Source organism: Ursus arctos, unplaced genomic scaffold, assembly GCF_023065955.2.
Source record: "Ursus arctos isolate Adak ecotype North America unplaced genomic scaffold, UrsArc2.0 scaffold_9, whole genome shotgun sequence".
In the NCBI taxonomy this organism is placed as follows: Eukaryota; Metazoa; Chordata; class Mammalia; order Carnivora; family Ursidae; genus Ursus; species Ursus arctos.
In genome coordinates, this window is record NW_026623111.1 from 73610336 (window position 1) to 73631557 (window position 21222).

At 34.5% G+C, this 21222-nt stretch overlaps 1 protein-coding gene across 2 annotated transcripts in view; it reads left to right on the forward strand.

Moving 5' to 3' along the window:
- The window catches only part of GRID2 (glutamate ionotropic receptor delta type subunit 2), a 1362985-nt gene that overhangs the window by 1026442 nt on the left and 315321 nt on the right, over positions 1–21222 (forward strand). For both annotated transcript variants that reach the window (XM_048212019.2, XM_057309689.1), the window contains exon 9: positions 6419–6520. In XM_048212019.2, coding sequence (XP_048067976.1) covers positions 6419–6520 — 102 coding nt within the window. The remainder of the gene's footprint in view (positions 1–6418; positions 6521–21222) is intronic.

Sequence of the window (21222 nt, forward strand, 5' to 3'; positions counted from 1 at the left end):
CGATCTCAGATAGGGGATGTTTTGTGTTTTTCATTCAGTTTGAACTGGAGAGACAAAAAAAAAAAGAAGAAGAAAAAGAAGGAGAAAGAGAAAACGAGGGAGAAGAAAGAGGACAACAGGAGTTTTAATGAATGCAATTAATTTATCAGCTATTTATTGGGACCTACCATGTTCTATTACATCAATACTATGATAAGGTTTATAGCCTCCTATCCTATTTAGAACAAGAAAAATAAAATCGTTTGTTTGTTTGAGAAAGTGTCCCTAGTTAACTTTTGTAAAGGAAGCCAGTGAAAATGATGCCTTCAATCAATAAGGTTAAGTAGCCATTCTATGAGACTGTGTTCCCTGGGTGTTAAGGCAAGCTTTAGAGCAGGACTTCTCAATCTTGGCTAGAGGTTGCAATCCCCTGGAGAGCCATAAATAATACTGATGCCTGGATCCCATCCCTGGAGATTTGGACTTAATTGTTCTGGGTTTATGCTGGCACATCAGAAGTTTTTAAAATTTTGGGGTGACTCTAATATGTAGCTAACGTTGAGAACATAGTTTTAGAGGCATGCTTCCACGCTGAAACTAGGGAGGGACTCCAAATGATGAGGCTCAGCAAGAAACAAGAGTGCTGATTTTATAGGAATGATAATAATTAACACTTCTTTAGTCGTTATGTGCCAAGAACACTTCTAAATACCTGACATATATTAAGTCAGTTAATAATCCCTCAAATCCTGTGAGGAAGTCACTTATACCCCTTTGAGAGGTGAGAAAACTGAGGCCCAATGACACATGCCAGCAAGTGTCAGAGTAGGTGCTTGAACTTAAGCAGTCTGGTTCTAGAGTTTGTGATCTTAGCCACTATGATATATGGCCTCTTGATATAGTGTAACAGTAATTTTACACCAACAAGAATTACACAAGAAGGGAAAACTTATAATAATGGTAAAATATTATTATATCAGTTAAATGCCAGGTGATAACTGAGAGTAGTTATTATGGCTGCATAAAACGTCTTTGGGCTATTTTTTTGGATCTATAGCTTCTCATGTTTATATTCTTCATTTGTGAATATCAGCTAAGTTCATCTTATTTTACATGTGTGTTGTTACATGGTACAGAAATTTTGTTTCAGCAGCAATACAGGGAAATGTAAGCAGCGGAATCAGGGGATATTTTTTCTGATTTTTTTTCAAAGATATTTTCTCCTAAAGGAAACTGAAGTGCTAAGGCTATTTCACGTAATCTACTTCTTCATGGTAATGCCCAAGCTGTAGGAGTAGAATCTTAGGAGGAAATAATCATCCCCTAGGGAGCAAGTCGTACAAATCGAACCTGTTTTACAGGTGGAAATATCACCAAAAAGATTATTACATTTCTGTACATATCAACGAAAAGAAACATTCCAATTTAACTCTATAAACATGTATCTGAGCCAACCTGCCATGTGTATTTCTTTTTACACTTTCTATCCCATTATAGAAGCAATATCTACCAAATAAATGCTGTGCATTTCTAAATGGTTAGCTTTCAGCTACTTTGCCTATGCCTTATTGTTCCCTTGTTTCCTTTGAAGGCTGAGAAAGCCAATAAAGGCAACGTAGTGGCTGGCAGCCCACAGCCCACAGTGCGGTGGGGAGTTTGTGTCCTGCAGCCGGAGCTTCCGTGCTATAGCCAGGCTTCGGTTATTCCGTATGAATACGAGCTAATAAATGTACGGAATCCCATTTGGTATTCGATTAAGAGCTCTCTTGACTCCTGTTATTAAGGCCTATAACTATTAAGCGTAAAATTAAAGTTGAACAGTTCAGCTCTTTTTTGACATTGTAACACTGCCGGAAAAATAGTGATGCAAAACCTAGTCAAACGTCATCCTTTAAAGCCCATGAACAAATGAAAAGAGGAAATATTGAAAGGAAAAGATAAAGATCTAAAACTTGGTCATTTACTAGTGACATAACACATCGTGTTAGGAGCGTATTACTATCCTCATGCAAATACATTAACCATTTTGTTGAACACAAGATATTACATTGATTTTAGCAGAGAGCAATAAGATTATTATTGCTAAAGCTCCAATGAAGGGGATAATTAAAGCATTAAGCATTTTTAAGTTTTTAAAGTGACTTTCAGCAGTAACTGGATAATACTATAGGAAATCAATATACTGTAATTGAAAGGAAATTGAATTGGTCTTTATTTTTTTAATCCCTTCTAGATTTTCTCTGGACTGTCAGACCATGGGAGATAGTGAATCTTGTTTTGCCATCAGCAGTATGACTTTCTGTAAATCTCATGTGCTGCAGGGGTCACTTTTATTATTTTTTATTTTTTATTTGAAAGTGCTCAGCTGAATAGATAGCATTATAAGATTCTGTGTGCATTATCTTTCTTAGTCTCTGGCCTCATTGTTTAAAAAAAGGGAGGGGGAGGAACAAAAATAAAAACACAATCAGACAAAAACAACCTTCTCCACATATCCAGAGAAATCAAGTTAATAGAATTTCTAACAATGAAACCAGAGAAGTAGTTAGATAAGCTTCACACTTGAACGTAAACGAAATTGTTCTAGGCTTTTTTTTTTTTTTTTTATCAAACACTGTGCCTGTCAATCTTCTCACGCTGCAAGGAATATGACCCGTTGTAGATACAAATTCAATTTGAATCTGTGTGAACCTAACTCATTTGTATTGCTTATTATTGAAAGGAGCTATTACAATCAAACAGAAAAGCTTGAAGGGAACCTCAGGGAGATGAGTGGCTATGAACAGAAATTAAGGAATTTGAAATTAAGGAACTTCAAAAATCCTTCAAAAAGGTGTGAATAATCAACATTTTCTCGTGTGTTGCTGTTGTTTATTTCCTCATTTATCTTTAGTATATATTTTGAGAAGCATCAACAGACTTAGGATGAATGAAATGTGTTCCACACTTATCTTTAGTAATTTGGTGACACAAAGTAGAGATTTCCAGAAATGTTTTTGAGAATCTCTTGTCCATTTCATTTTTCTACTACTTTCTTTATTCTACTCAATGCCTCTTGACTGCTTAAATGGATAAAAGATAACACAGTGGAAGGAGCACAGCCTCTCAATCCTCAGTTTCCCCTTCTGTGGAATGGAGACAATAATGTTGCCTTTCTCATTGTATTGTGTTGATAAGTAAATTAATTAATATATATAAGTAAAGACCTCAGAGGATTAGTATATACTATGTACTATGTACACATTAAATTTTTTAAAATAAAAATGATGATGATGATGATTTGCCTTTTCAATTGTATTGCCAAAATGTAAATTCACCAGCTGTTTTTTGAGGGAACCACTTTACAATTCTGAGTCTTATTTTTTTACTAAAATATAGGAATAATATTTTGTCTACCTACCTTAAATAGATCATATTTATGAAAAAAATTCATAAGCTATAAAACAGCACTGCAGTTGAAAGCACTGAATCTGGACTTCTATATGTTATTTTTTTAAAGAATTTGTTTATTTACCTGAGAGAGAGAGCACAAGCAGGAGAAGGGGCAGGCAAAGGGAGAAGGGAGAAGCAGACTCCCTGCTGAGCAGGAAGCCCAATGTGGGGCTCCATCCCAGGAGCCCGAGATCTTGACCTGAGCTGAAGGCAGATGCTTAACCAACTGAGCCACCCAGGCACCCCAAATATGGATTTTTAAAAGCACTAGTTTAAATCCTAGTTTCATCTCTTAGTAATTATGTGACTTTAGATGAGCCCTTAGATTCTATGTTTATAAAATAATAATTATAACAACACATTCTCATAAAGTTATTTTGAGGCTTAAATGAGATCAGGTATAAGGAGCTCAGTATCATCACTAACACTTAGAAATTATTCCAAAAAATGTTAAAAAAAATAGTTCTATTCAGTATAGGGAATAAGTACTATTTTAATTTCTGAATGATTTCTTTGTTTTGCCCCATTTTGATATGTGACAGGTGGATATATTTTATTCGTAGTTTTCCAGATAATCTGTATTCTAAACTTTCTCTACCTCAAAATTTAGTCTCTGAAATTCCTAACTCTTGGTGTCCATAGCTAATATGCAGCTAACTTAAGTGTTAGATTTGTACATATGAAGAACTGAATTAAGTAAAAGGTGTTACCAATCCTAAAATCCCAACTGCTGTTATGATGAACAGAAACAACTTTACAAGTGCTATGATCAAAAGACACGTGAGTCAAATAGCAAGCAAAGGGGGGTGAGGAGAGAGAGAAAATAGAAATGGGAAAAGCCATCAGGCAAAGGAGAAAACGATGTCTTGTAATATATATGAGAAAGAACTTGGCCAAATATTTTTTTTAAAGTGGGAAGAAACATTATATATGTACACATCATATATGTACACAAATGTTTAAGTTATTGCCCAGGTCTGAAGACAAATGTTTTATTATTGTTATTTCAAAACTCCAAATATTTGAGTGCCTTAGAATTTTAAACCATTGACTACATTTAGTTATGTTTAAAGGAAGACATAATTAAGAAGCTGGAAATTATATATTTTTAAATGTTTGTCCAGAGCATCGTTGAAACAAACTACTCAAGTTTTATTGTTATTCCAGCAATAAATATTTTGACTAGTCAATACACCAAAATGCTATGGTCAACTTGGCATTAATAGATGTCATTTACTTAGGCAAACTGACAGTAGATTCACCAAGGAGCACAAAAAAAGAGATCCTTGCATTCCTTTGGCAGCTTAGCCATATTTACTTTGAACAACGTGATGTCCTAAAAGCTATTCATTAAGCTTAGAATTAAGTAATATAACTGTAAAAGGTGGATAGTGTATTAGGTCTTCACTTAATGTCATAAACCACTTTTCCACCAGTATTAATTTAGTCTAAGAAAATAAAATCTTCTTGAAAAAGTTACTAGAAAAAGTGCACATCAAGAAATGTAATTGAGCATAGACTTTGGTTGACCTGAGAAGAGAACAAAAGCTCAAAAGAAATTTCATAAGGTTTTAAATTGAACAAGAGGGCTACACTATCTCTGATAATTAGACTTTGAACACATTTGGATTTGCTAATTGGATCTAAGTTCTAATTAGACTTTTTAGGTAACTAAGAATGACATATCATGGTATGAATTTAATGTGCTTTTATAGCTGAAACCTGCAATTAGCTGCCCTTTCCAAATTATATTAATACAGAAAAAGCTGGTTTTTTTGTTTATATTGTGACATCCCTACCCTTAAGATATATTGTGTACATTTTAGGTTTCTTAATTAAACACCTCTTGGGGACTCAAAGAGAAACTTGAGTTTTAATAGGAAGCACCTAAATCTTTTATTTGTGAAGGAGACTTGCCAGTATGTGCCAACTTTGGAAGCCACAAAAAAAAAAAAAAATGCAATACAAGGAAATAAATTAGTCTTCAGGAGGAAGCAGCACAAATAGGCAGGTGCCCTATAAACCATTCAGTCAATTAGAGCAGTCTCCAAATAGGACGAATCTGTTACATTTTTTAAGTATGCAAATATGGAATAGGTTCCCCAAAGTGAAGGCTCATGGATCTAGCATCAGAATTAATAGTATGACATTTCTTCCCAAGATGTGCATTACAACATTCTCTTTGCAGCTTTGCTCCTTGAGTTATCTGCTAATTCGAGTCACAATCTCTTTTTTTTTTCTCCTTATTTCTGAATTGAAAATCATCAGTTTTTATCCTGTTGTGATTTATAGACAGTGATTTTAAAACGGGTAGCCCTCAGATTTGGATATTACAAGAGCTAAGAACTACATGAGGATGTAAAATTAAACCAGTATTTGGAGTGTAAAGAGCAGTGAATCATTACAAGACTTTAAGGGAAAGACTGCTGCCAGAATATTCCAAGGAAATTGATAGCACTGACAAAAAAGGCAAATTATATTGTTGTATGTACTGTGAATACTTGAAAACAACAAAGCCATATACATGATTTTTCCCCTCAAATAAAAGCAGGAACCCTTCTAACTGTATTAAAAATCTTGTCATTTTTTCCAATAAAAGCAGTGTAATATCTAACTAAAACCGTTGAAACTATAAGAATATCTAACTTGCATAATAATTGAATTATATTAAGAACAGACATTATACTAGAATTATATGCGCTATTATTTTTCCAATTAGTGCATTACTGGGACTGAGTTATTGGTGTATTATAACTCCTTATTAAGTCCATGTCCTTAGTGAGTCTCCTAAAGCATATTGGATACTGTCATATGCCATATAATGATATTTAAAAGCAGGAAATGGAATTTCTGATTGCTTCATTTGCTATTAAAAAAGAAAACCTGTGCAGGACCCTTCCTATACCAGTTATTCCAAGAGAGATCGCACAGTTTTCTGAAAGATTGTTGCATGGGTGATTGGACTGTTCCTCAGGCGGGAAAGTGACCAAGCTATTTTACCTTTCAGCTTGGGTGCTGGAATCCTGTCACAGGGCTGAACGGGTCACTGACCGACAAGAAACTAGAGAATAACATGCGTGGAGTGGTTCTACGTGTGGTGACTGTTCTGGTAAGTCTGACCTGAACCTTTTGGTTCTGGCTTCTAGAAGTTACTTTATCCTTCATTTCTTTATGTTTTATTAAATGATGCCATAATCTTAAAAGAACTTTTAACAAATCCTTACTGTGCTTTCAAACATATGGTTAATGGTCATATTTTCCAACCTTCAATTTATTTGGATCAGAATCAGATTTTTGCAGGCTTTACTTTTAATTACATGCTTTTGTCAGTAACTTTCTGAGACAGTTTAGGCCCAGTTTGCTATACATGATAAAGTAAAGGTCTCCCTCCGGCATTCTGTCACTGTAAGTATGCGTAAATAAGAGTAACCATGCCAAACAAGGGTAGAGTAGGACATTCAGTAATACTCAAAGATTAAACTTAATATGGCAAGTGTAGAGTAGGACAAATGTAGGACATTCAGTAATACTCAAAGATTGGCAGACTAAAACAATGCTTTTCTAGCAAGAACCTACTTCAAATGAAAGATCATCCAATTGTTTAATAAATATTTATTGAGGATCAACTGTATTCAAGCTCCGTGCTGATTACTGGGGACCACTAACGAATAAAGAAATGGATAGATATGATTCTGTCTTTATGAAGCTTACCATCTGGTGATTCTGTGAATATTAAATGGAATTATGCATATAAAATATTTATTACAATTACATTTACTTAGAAAATCAAATCCTAACTATTATTATTCTGTATATTATTATTTTCTCTTTTATTAAACATATAAAAATACATGTTAATATAAATATTTTTAACAGCAAAATACTCAAATGGATACTGTCTAAATAGCCATAAAGCAGGAAAATATGCTTTCTCCCTTGTTATTATTTCTATGAGTTTAGGCTTATGCTATTTTATAGTCAGTTTCAAAACATCCATAGTTGTTAACTTTATTTTTCTTCAGAAAAGCCTACTTGTTTTTTTTTAAGATTTTATATATTTATTTGACAAAGAGAGAGACAGTGAGAGAGGCAACACAGCAGCCAGAGTGGGATAGGGAGAAACAGGCTTCCTGCTGAGCAGGGAGCCCAGCACTTAACACTAGATCCCAGGGTCCTAGGATCATGACCTGAGCTGAAGGCAGATGCCCAATGACTGAGCCCCAGGTGCCCCCAGAAAAGCCTACTTGTTTTTAAATTTGAAGAAGTCTTATCTATAGGCTGAATAAATTGCAGAATTAGTAGATGGAAGAAACCAGTTTTTTTTTAAATTGCTGTCAATTGAGTATCTAGCAAAGTTTATAACAGCAATGACTGTCCCTTATACATTGTTTAATACAAATTAAGTGGACTCAACATGATTTCATTGTTTAAAAAAAAGATCTGTATTATTCTCTGTAAGAGTATGTTCACATGAGTAGTCTATCCCCCCCTTTTTGGTGCCTATCATTTATTCTTAGTTATTATTTTGATAAGATTTTTAATTTTTGGCAAATAATTATATTATGAGTACTTGACAACTTGAATGTGAGGGTGCTTCTGTATGCATCCAAGGCTATGGATATGCATTTGCAATGATGTGCTAATATTAAAAAAAAAAAAAAGACAGACATTTAAAGTGGAGTGAACTATTAATAGTCTCCTTTCTAGTAATTAACAAGGAATCTCAGGAGACAACTTCAATAAAAACAATATATCTACATTGTTTTTGTCTTTGAGTTTCATATTTCTAAGGCAAGCTAATCTCATTTAGTCACTAAGCATATATTTATTTAATACTTTACTGTATGATAGACGTAATGAATAACATATACCTATTACATTATACACCTATTTCATAGGTATATGTATTCATCTTATAGGTAGATTCATACCTCAAGGTACACATAGAATCTTTTTGGGAGATGCAGGTACAAAAAGAAAACCAGGCAAGAACTATTAAGTATTTACTATATGTCATGTACTTTATGAAGTTATTTGCCTGTATTGTCTTATTTAGTCCTTACAGTATTTCCAAGAAATAGATACTTTTCTGATTCCAAGGATGAAGAAGAGGAAACCGAGACACTCAGAGGTTGGCTGGGAAAAAAAAAAAATATATATATATATATATATATATATATGGAGGATTACTGATAGTAAATAGCAGAGAGAGTTAGGATTCAAATCCAGGAAGTCAAACTGACTCCAGACCTCTTAACCTCTTCTCTCTTAACATTGTATTATACTCTCTCTACTCTTACTGCGATAAGTATGAGAATTGAGGTATCTATAGGATTTTATTTGGCTTGAGGGTTAAAAATTCTTAACTCTGAATAAGATGACAGTGAGTTTTATTGGGAAAACTTAATATGGCAAATTATTTTAAATTCCTTTCCTGGCTGAACAAAATGATTGCTATGCATGAAATGGTATTGCTTCACCTAATGGTAATGCGTTCATGCCCCAGTCTTGCCTTCATGACTCATAATGGCCTCCGTGTCCTACAAGCTCAGTCCTGCACAGATCCTAAACATGGTAGTGAGTGGAGGTATAGAAACGATGTTTCCCTAGGTCTTCTGTGAGGAAATGTGGACTTATCAGTGTGTAAAAGGTCCTTACTCTTACGACACCTCCACAATATGCAGCCATTCTACTTAATAATTTTGGAGGCTTCCTGTTGCTTCCTGTAATTCCTGTTTGAATGGAAACCAGCCATGACCTTCTTATTTATTTCCTATAAGCCCTCTTCCAGATCTAGCTCTTACTTACATGGCCTTGCAAGCTTCTGCTAAGAATGACTCTCCCCTTAATCCGGAAAATCTTGATGCCCACTAAACCCTGAAACTTAGATTTGGTTTATATTGAACTTGATTTGGCCACATAAATTCCACTTCTTTTATTCCATGTACTTGCCTCCAACTCTGTCAAGAAGGGAGAAGGAGGAGGATGGTTCATGTGTAAAGCCCCTGAGGGCAAGTCTCCGTCTTTATTCCATCTTAACCGCAATCTAGTCCCAGTTCTACACATGCCTTCTTTAGTGCTGAGGACATTTATGCTATAATGACACACAGGTTAATAAAATTGATTTTCTTTACCTAAGTTTTGAAATCCCCATTGCTATCACTATTAATGATATTTCGTTGACTTGGAAGAAATACTCTGATACTTATTTTAAACGAAATAATTGAGCATCATACCGTTTATGATCCCATGGGAAATAAATGGTACACACTAGTGGTTAATGAAAGAGAGTCAAATAAAGGGATTGTTAACAAAGGTATAAATAGGGTTAAAGGAATCAGCAGGGGTGTTGATGCACCAGGGCCCAGATGCACAGCAAGTCTTGACGACCCTGAAGTCGGATGGGGCCTGGGGAGTAAGTAACACTGAGATTTGGCAACAGCTAGAACCAAGGGTGAGAGACCATTCAATAGTAGCTGTGAACTTCCATACAGGAAAAAGTCACTGCCAGAGCACACTCAGGCAGTGAGGGAGTGGGGAGAGGGGCTACATCAATTTCACTCTACTGTCTTTCCATCCCTTCATTGTCTCCAGGTGACAATCTAACCAGAAGTCAGGGGGCAAGGGAACCCAAGTAAGGAAGACCGTAAAGGTCAGACTGCCAGACACAAAGAAGGGCAGTGAAGGGCACAGTGGATCCAGAAGCGAAATAGGGAAAAACCAACACTAGCATCCACTATTTGAAAGGACCTGTTAAAAAGTTTACATGTGTTTTTTAGTCCTTATAAAAACCCTACAAGCGGTGTATCAGTGACATTAGAAGGATAAAAATAGGGCACAGAAATGTTAGCTAAATTTCTGTGACCATATATCTAATAAGAGCTGGAGATAAGTTTCAAGCCCAGAGATTTGGGCTCTAGAGGCCATGTCCTTAGCCTCTCTGATATTCTGCCTTAAGAATCAGAATGAACTCATGTTAGTTAGTTAGTTAGTTAGTTAGTTAGTTAGTTAAATATAACTATTGAGATGTGAGAGTTCCAAATTTATGGGATTGATAACTTAGGAGCATTTTTCTAAATAGTATCATATATGGATAATTTTATACTCAGCCATCTCCAAAGCTACATAAATGTCTTAGAAATGGGAGAAGATGGAATGAGAATAAAATTCAGACCCTACAAACTTAGTCCTTCTTGTAAACTTTTTATTTTTATATTGGCCCACTAATCTCTACTTTTTACTGAGTAGACCAAGTGTATTACTACAAGGCATATGTTAACATTTGTTTTTTCCTTTTAACTTCCAAAGTAGTGCAACTATGGATAGCCATAAATGACCAATTACATCATTCAGTTTTTTCATGGTAATTCACAAAAAGTTGTTGCAAACATCACTGAGTTATAAATATTATTATAATACTTATGGAAATATAATGGAAAGAAGTTGGCATCAAGTGAAAAATAAGTCTTCATCAAGAAGGAAGCTATGCTGTACAAGATGTCTAAAATCATAAAGTGGCATTTAGAAGGAGCTCACTGATTAGTAATTCTTATTGCTTGATTTGGTTTTGCTTAAAACAGACACATGGAGTCTCTAATGAAACATGAATTCACTCATAAATTCATTTGAGAAATATTTATTGAGTGCCTTCTTCTAGGTGCTTGGGGTGCATACAAAACAGACAAAGGTACTGACTTTTGGGAGTTCTGTTCTAACAGTTATTTTCTAAAGCTCTCGGAATAGTTTTGAAGAAAATGCAATACCATTGTCCTATAGTAAGTATGCAACATAGTATTCCTTTGACATTACCATGGAAATAATTTTAAAACTTTGTATAAATGTATGATTGGAAATTTATGGTAAAGCTGTAACGGTGATTTTTCTGGATTTTATAAATTCAAAACTATACAATTTTTAACATTTTAATATCTGTTAAATCAGGGTATGTCTTTCAGTTAACTAATGGCTCCTCGCAATTATATTTGGCAGCATATTTTATCTTTATTAGTGGTAGGAAAAACAATTGTGCATTTTATAATTGAAAATATTTTAGGTTAAATAATACGTGGAGGGTATTTTTATAAAATTAATTAAGTTAATGGATATTCCTGGAAAGTTGAATTCAACAAATCTGGGCAAGAAGCCATCGTAAAGAGAGAGACTATTTTAAGGAATACTTCCAAAAGAAAAGAAATAACATTAGGAAATGAAGCCAATAAAAAAAAAAAAGGACAGTAATAGCAATTTACAAATTACTATCTATTCTAAAACTATCATTAGAATCATAGAAAGATAAAATTAGAAAATACACAAATGCAGCTTATCTTAAACCAACACCACATAAAGCAAAGTCCAAACTATGTGTTGAAAGAAGGTAAGTTTCCCCAAGCAGCTCACCATAAGAAAGGTATAGCAGGTAGTTGCCAAGTGAGTTGTCATTTTAAGAGTAATTTCCTTTTCCTAAAATATTTCCTTATTATTAGTCTTGCTTCTTTGAATTTAGGGTTCAGCAGTCCTTATTTCCCTGTGAAAATTTACATGGTATCTGAGATCAGAGAAAGGTAAAATGACCTAAACCATTAGCCTTGACTCAACTATTTATTGAGCATATATTATAAGCTAAACATTGTGCTAAATTCCAGAGAGACAAAGATAAATAAGATATAGTCCCTGCTTTCCAGGAGCTCTACATAAACCATTTTATCAAAATTATTAAGTTCTCTATCGGAAAATAGAACCTGTATCTGAAGGATTCAGAATTAAATACATTTTGTAGAGGCTGAAAAAGAATGATAAAGTTAAGAGAAATACATGGAAAGAAATAGAGAAGAACAGATATCGCACTATTTTTATGATCTAATCTCAGCAATGACATCTAGTACGGACTTTGTGGCTTTACAGGACAATGTAATTCCTTATTTCACTGTGTTCTTTCACTAGAACTCTTTGTAACTCTGTTAATTTTTTTTTTTGGTAGTAATTTCATTAATGTTATACTCTCCCTCTAAACTATAACAATAAGACACAAAGTTGGTTTCACTTATAATGCATGGTATATAAAAATAGATTAGTAAATATTTGTTGAACGAACAAATCAAAATATTCAGATAGCCTGAAGGGGTATGTGGTGGGGCAGGGGAGAGGGGAGTAGAGGGAGAAGAAAAGAAAAAAGGAAAGAAAAAAGGAAAAAATCCCTTCTATATGTAATTACTAAAAATAAGAACATGTTGGACATAAGACTATGTCTGTGAATAGACCAGACTATAAAGAGGTTGTCTTAAGATTCCTCATTCTTTGGTTTCCATTCACTAAGTCTAAATTTCCAAGAGAGATGGCAAAGGATAGCCTAGAGTGACAGGTATTCTTTTTTCAACATGGGATTTCATCCTTGAATCTTTTTTTCCTTTATTACACCTTGCTGAATCAATCAGACAATTCTGTTGGAATGCTGGAGACTCCTTTATCTGTTTTATTTACATCTTGAACAAGTCACTAAGCTTCCTGCTTTTCACTGTACCGTTCTGAAGAAGACCCGGGTTTCTCAAACTTCCCGGAACTCCAAAATCACCCTGGCTGGGTCCATCACTCTTTACCAAAGCCTAAATGGCTGAAAAAGCAGCGTTTGGTTTTTGAAGATGTCTATGCTATTTATTCCTTCTCCCAGAATTCCCTCCCTCTGCTCACCTTGGTGAGGAAGGCAGGAGTGGATAACGACTACCTCTTTGCCTCCTCAGAAAACCAGGTCCTAGTGCCCACCCCATTCAGTGTTCCAAATGTGTCTCCTTAGCCTTTCCAACCATTCACCTATATATTAACACAGCATCCTCTCTATGCTAGGCATTATGCTAGGTGCTAGGGATGCAGAGGTAATAAAATAGCATGATCATTGTATAGAACATGACATCTACTGGAGAATATTGACAATATCTAAATAGAGGCACTAATGAATAGCTAAACTGGGGATATAAGGAAATGCTTCCCTGACAGAGAACTACCTGAGTTGTAGCCCTCAAAATGTGAAGGATTGTTATGTATGTCCTACATGTCTCATAGAAAAAACTTGGAGGGTGGAAGATGGAGACAGGATATGCACAACAAGCTAGTTTGCACATCAATAAAACCCATGTTATCTTTTTAGATTATTAAAGACCAAAATCAGTAGGAATACAGTCATATAATCTATACGTTATTTGACCAGCTGTTGTGTCATAAATTCTATAGGTTTGATCTGACACTTAAAATTTTACATTTAGATTCAGTGTTAAATACAAAGAACATAAAGAATTATTTTCAGAATTCAAAGGACTCAAAGCTATTAAATCTTTTGACAGAACTGACACTAGGAAATGACTTAACCCACTTACAATGTGTTCAAATAGCTATATGCTTTTAAGGTAAAGAAGTAAAAATAACTCAAAACATCAAGGATCATTCATATTATGAATAGCAAGATCATATATGACAAGAAGTTAGAAATAATATTGAATCATTTAATATTCTCTTGGTCTTGGGGGCAGTCATTGTTAGCCCTTTCCCCCCCCACAATATTTTCATTTCCAATTTATTGATATTCAATAATTCATTTTCCCAGTCTGCATGAAGTATAGAATTAGACAAAATCAGGAAAATGGATAAAGAGAAAAAAAGCAAAATGGAGTACAACTGTATAGTTCATGATCTTCTAAGGAAAGAACAATCCAAATAGAAGAAAGAACCTACCTCTTTTTTCCTCTTGGATTGTGCCTCTTCAGAAATTAATTTAATCTTCTTATATTAAATACAAATAAATAAAACTGGGGTTTTTTTTAATGTTAAGGGCCATTATGGCTATTATGTAACCAACAGATTCTCAATTTGTACAATATATAAGAAAGTATGAAGTTTAGAAATAGTAATTTATATATGTCAGTATAAGATCAAGGAACACAGTTTCTTCTGGAGACACATTATAACAAAGGAGTAAATAACATGTGATTAATTTTCTTACTGGAAGTACTTCGGCTTATTTCATTGCCTTTTCTTCACCAAGTCTTGTCTCCTCAAACACTCATACAAAGCATTTAGCATGTACCGCAGAGAGTTCTGGCCTTACCAGTCAAAAGATATCAGTTCAAGTTCCAGCTTTTCTACTTAATAGATCTTATGGAAACCAAAGAGCTATTCTGAACCTCAGTTTTTCTGTCCATAAAAGGGAAATAATGAAACTGGCCTTTAGCGAGATCAAATGGGTTTTTATGGGTAAATAGTTTAAACTATGTGAAAGCAGTTAGCAAAGTACACAGTGTCTTTAAATATAGGATATATTGTCTCTGCAGTAGAACAGGGTGCAAATTGAAGAAAAGAAAAAAATAAGCATATGTGATCACAAAAGTATAATTCATCATTGTCACCAATCTTCAGATTTTTGTGGGAAATTATGTATAGGACCCGAGGTAGACAAAGACACATAAATTGCAGAATCATGACTTTTAGGCCTAGTTACTGTTACCTTAATTTGAAAACCCGCTAATGAGAGCCACCACAACTCTGCTAGTGAAGCTGGTGCTTTCTAGAGGAAAAATGAGCAGCAGCAACAAAAACATACCTGAGGATAAGAAAAGCTCCTAATTAAAACTTTAAAATTTTCTGAAACTCTGTGTATCTAATTATATTGTCTCATAAGAATTGTGTTTGATTCCAGGCTAGCTTTAAATAGATTATATATTAATGAATAACTAAGAAAATACTTTAGTAATAACCCTGAAATTCATTGTCCTCAGTTTTTTGCTAAGGACATAGTCCCAGTTTTTGCTACTTGAAAACCTTCAGCATTTTAAACCCCCACAGAGGTTAAGCTTTCATGAGGTCTCAGCTTATCAGTCTCCTGAGACTAGAGGCAAAGTTAGGGACCAAGAGAGTAAGCTTGACAAGAGGCTCCACTGGACGTGTACTCACAACCAGGAGGTGGCAAGCTCTGTTAGTTTCCACAGCAATGCCTGAAGAGGGCTCCTTTGGAAGAGTTAATAAATAATATAGTTTGGTTCAGGGCTTCAGACGTAAATGGCATCTCTGGCTGGGGAAGTCTCCAGTGGATGTTATATAAAATAAATGGAAGTTGCAATAAAGTACAATAAGTGCTATGTCATAAATACTATGTTGAAGTACACAGCATAGCATTGTGGTGAGAAACATAGTCCCTGGAGGAATTTCACCTCCACGTTGGCAGAGTGAGGAGTTCATGGACCTACTACCCAGCAAAACAACCAAAAAATTGAGTCATAAATAAACAAACAAATAAAACCATTTAAAATCTGGAAATTTTTCTAAGGGCATACAGAAAATGAAGTAACACTTACTCAAGAAAATCTAAAACTCAGTCAGAACAAGAATCTGTGGCATCTGAATTTCATCCTACTCCTTCCCCTTCCATCTCACCTCCTGCCCAACTCAGCCTGATGGAAGTTCCATTCCAAGCAGGGTTTCCCAAGAAGACAGGGCTCCCTCACCCCTAAGTTCCCAATCAAGAGTTATTTCATCTGGAGGAACAGGCAGCTAGCATTTCTTATACCTTCCACCTCTAATCTGAAGAGGTTAAATCCCTGGTGAGAGTGGCTAACAGTTTGGGGGCTCCCTTTCTCTACTCAGCTCCCACCCATGGGATGCAGTTTCTACTCCAGGTGTGGCAGGCCTGGAATACTGGGACCTTGATCACTCCAGCTTGCTCTAAATGTTCCAAGCCAACAAAGGTGAGTGGAGAAGACTGGAGGCTGTACCCAACCCAGTATTCAGAGTAGTAGCACAGAGATTTTGCTCAGGGAAGAGACAGTCCATAAGAAGAGAGAGCACATAAGCATTCTCCAATTATTTGAAACAGTACAGGGAAGTTATGTCAAAGGCTCCTCTAAGTTTAGAGCAACAAGCTAAATCATAAGTCAACTAGTTCACCAGTGAAAACCAGGGAAAGAGATAGTTATATATAGCCTTCCTGGGGTCATAAAAATTTTTAAAGGCTGACCTCAGCAATAACCCCTACCAAAATTTATTTTGTTCAAACAAATGACCAACTTTTCACCCAGGGCTTTATTAAAAACAATAAAGCAATCAGCCAGTAAATCATGGAGCTTAATGACTATGATGAATATGACACAGTATCTGTATGGACACAAACATCCTTAACAAAATGCTAGCAAACTGAATACAGGAGCATACAAGAAGAATTATTCACCATGACCAAGTGGAATTTATCCTAGAAATACAAATTTGGTTCAACATATGAAAATCAATGTCCTATACCATATTAATAAAAAAAAAGGAATGAAGTGATATGATCATCTCAACAGATGTAGAAAAAGAATTTAATAGACTCCAATACTATTTTATGATAAACACTCAACAATCTGGTAATAGAAGGGAATTTCCTCAACTTGAGGAAGAACATCTATAAAAAACTCATATTACTGGGGAAAAAATGGGAAACTCCCTCTTCTAAGGTCAGTAATAAGACAAGGATGTTGGTTATCACTATTTCTATTCAATATTGTACTGGAGATTTTAGCCAGCATGATTAGGCAAGGAAATTAAATAAAAGGAATGAGATTAAAAAGGAGGAATTAAAACTTAATCTACATATAGAAAACCCTAAAGCGTGTATACACACACACACATACACATACTATCTGAGTTAATAAATAATTTCAACAATTTTGCAGGGTACAAGGTCAATGTACAAAAAAATCAATCGTATTTTTGTATACTAACAATGAAAAATCTAAAAACGAAATTTACAAAGCATTTCCATTTAAATATATCAAAAAGAATAAAATCATTAAGAATAAATTTAACAAAATAACTGCAATTTTTGCACACTGAATGTGCTATGGAACATAGTTGAAAAAAATTAAAAAGTCCTAAATAAATGGAGGTATATTTTGTGGCCATGGATGGAAGACTCAATATTATTAAGATGGTAATATTCTCCAAATGAATCTACAGATTCAGTGCAATCCCTATCAAAATTCTAGCTTTTTTTTTTTTTGCCATAATTAACCAGCTTATTCTAAAATTCATGTGGGAATGTAATAGAACCAGTGGGGGGGGGGGAAGGCAACAACAGAAAGTCTTAAAAAAGAACAAAGTTGGAAAACTCGCACCTCTCAATTTCATAACTTACTAAAAAGCTACAGTAATCAAGATAGCATCATATTGGTTAAAGATAGACATTTAGATCAGTGGAATAGATCTGAGAGACCAGAAATAAGCCATATACCCTTGGTTAATTGATTTTAAACAAGTGTGTCAAGACCATTCAATGGGCAAAGAATAGTCTTTTCAAAAATCATGCAAATACAACTAGGTACCCACATGCAAAGAATGAATTCAGATCCCTACTTCAAACCATATATAGAAATTAACTGCAGGGTTGCTTGAGTGGCTAAGTCGGTTAAGTGTCTGACTCTTGATCTTAGCTCAGGTCTTGATCTCAGGGTTGTGAGTTCAAGACCCACACTGAGCTCCACACCGGTCGTGGAGCCTACTTAAAAAAAATAAACTCCAAATGGATCATAGACTTAAATGTAAGAGTTAAATCTATAAAACTGTTAGAAGAAAACATAGGTGTAAATCTTTGTAACTTTATTTTGGGAATAGATTCTTAAATACAACACTCGAAGCACAAACAATCAAAAAAAATTAAAACATTGGATTTCATCAAAATTAAAAACATTTATGCCTCAAAGGACAGAATCAAAAGAAGTGAAAAGACAACTAACTCATGGCTTGGTAGAAAATATTTGCAAATCATATTTCTGATAAGGGACTTATTTTTAGTATATATAAATAATAAGGTTGGAATAACTCAATATGAAGAAGAAAAATAAACCAATTAAAAATGGGCAAAGGATCTAAACAGGCAGTTTTTCAAAGAAAGGATATAAATGGTCAATAAGCACATGAAAAGATTCCCAAAATTATTTGCCGTCATGGAAATGCAAATCAAAACTATAATGAACTACTACTTCACACCCTCTAGGATGGTTATAAATCAAAAAGACAGATCATAGTGACTCTTGACAAGGTTGTCGAGAAACTGGAACCTCATACATTGCTGGTGGGAATGAATAATAGTGTAGCTGCTTAGAAAACAGTTTGGCAATTCCTTAAATGGTTAAATGCAGAGTTACTATATGACTCAGAAATCAGAAATTCTACTCCAGATATATTCCCAAGAGAAATGAAAACATACGTCCACACAAAAACTTGTACACAAATATTCATAGCTTTATTAATAATAGCAAAAAAAAATGGAAACAACCCAAGTGTCCATCAACTGATGAATAAATAAATACAAAGTAGTATACTCATAAAATGGATTATTATTTTGCAATAAAATAAAATGAAGCACTGATAACATTGTACATGGGTCAACCTTGAAAACTGTATGCTTAATGAGAGATATCAGTTACAGTAGACAACATATGATCCCACTTTTGTGACATGTTAGGAATAGGCAAATTTATAGGCATAGAAGGTAGAATAGTGATTATTTAAGGCTGGAGAAGATTAAGGAGTTGGGAGGTGATGGCTAATGGGAACAGGATTTCTTTGGGGACTGAAGTTCTAAAACTGATTGCAGTGATGGTAGCATGACTGTGAATATACTGAAGCCACTGATTGTGAACACTTTGAATGACTGAATTATATGGTATGTGAATTATATCTCAATGAAGTTATTAAAAAATAAAAAAGAACAGTCTGGAACTGGATTATATTGAAATTCCCAATTCTCCAACCTGCTGTGATTCTATTTCTTCATCTGTAAAATGGAAATAATAATACTATCTACCACATAGAACTGCAATGGAAATTAAAGGAATTAATGCATGCAAAGAACAAAGGACTTGTAACAGCCTGGCACATAGGAAGTGTGTGTGTGTGTGTGTGTGTGTGTGTGTGTGTGTGTTCTCATTATGCACAGGGTGTTAAGAGAAAACATAAAAGGGGAGTCTAACTCGTGGGTAGGGCAGCGGGAGAGGCTTAAAGAATGACACAAAGTAGTTTTGAAAGATGAGCAAGGATTATCAAGGCATAGATAAAAGGGAAGGGGTATTCAATGATGTAAAGAATATGCAAAAGTATGCAGACATCAAGAATTTAAAGTATCCTATAAGTAAATAGGAATATTACCTGAAATAAATGAAATTGAAATGCAGTAAATTCCAGCAGCCTGTGTGTAAGGTATTCTTTTTTAAGAGCCCCTTTGGAGACAATTCAATTAGAAATTTGTTTGTGAAAGTGAGGTTAGCATGATATAATTTAGATAATATGCATCAAGTTAAAGATATCACCATTATAACTCTGATCTAGCCTGAAGGTTAGATGAAATGGTTCTCATTTTTGTTATCGAACCAGTGTAATCAGTAAACATAGCTCTGTATTGTATACATATTTTGTTGTCTTTTCTGCTGATTGTACCCATCTTATGTGAGAGAAAAGGGAAAAAGGTGATTTTTATAAACAGACCCTTGAGGATTACATGCAAACGATGGCCTATGCAAATGATGTAATTTATAGCAACACTGGAATATGTGTTCATGTCAATGCTGACTGAATAAACTCATCATGAGAATTGATGCATGACAATGACTTGACAATGTCTTATTCTTTCTCATCACACCAATTCTTAAGATGATAGTTGTCATGCAGACATGTGTGAGTATCACTACTGCACTGAGGTAACCATGCATTACCTGACGTTTTTCCTTTTGGAAGCTGAAACCTGACTTCTTGGACTAAACGATGAATAAATATTTCAGAGATGGGTTATATAATTTACTTCTGAAAGATAGATTTACAACCTGTCTCTAGATGTTTAGAAAGATATTGACAGAGTCATTTGCAAATTCAAAGATGTAGACACCATGGGTCTATATTAACTTCCATTATTTCTTCAGTATTCTAACCAAAATTCTATGAACTGTATTATACTTTACTTTCCGAATTGCATTATAACACTGTATCTGAAAAAAACTTCGTTAAGGTGACCTTGACGTTTTAAGTTATCTTTCACCAATGCAATTGTTTTAGCATAGTTACGACAACATAAAACCAGTCCTATGTACAATTCCTCAGAAATGAACATGAGTATAAAAAATAAAAAGATGAATAAAAATAAATGTTATAAATAAATAAAGGTGTTTCTGATATAGATTTTACTCTTTGGAGTTACAAAGGATTCTATTAATGAATTAATACTCATTAAAGCTTATAGATAATGATACCAGCTAACACTTAGAGCACACTTTCTAATAAATCTTTTTCTTGGTATTTTAAAATTTCCTGTCTTCATGGAGCCCTCAAGATTCTTATTTGCATTTTTGTGATATGACTGAGACTTAGAGCTAATTAAATAACTTCTCCAAGTTACCTATATGGTAAAAACAATCATTGAATTTGTGTTTGTCTGACTCCCTAACCACCCATGATGGAGTAACAAATACTAGATTAAATCCCTGTTATAAACAACCAGAAAATTGAGCAAAGAATGGAAAAAAACTTTCAAACATTGGTTAGCAGATAAAGAAGGATTTTGATGGCTAAGAGGATGGAGACATTAAATGATCCCAGTAATCACCCCAGATTTCTGGCTGGTGGCAGTTTCCCTACTGGAGGCACAGGGATATAGATCCAAAACAGAGCTCATCAGCCTCCCTGAGTTTAGAAATTAGAGATCTAAGTCTGGGAAGGCTAAGGTGGTTGGTAATTTAGGGACATGTTCTGGAAAAGAGGGAGCTGTCAAGGTGAATAGTTACAGAAATTTTAAGTCTTGGCTGAGTA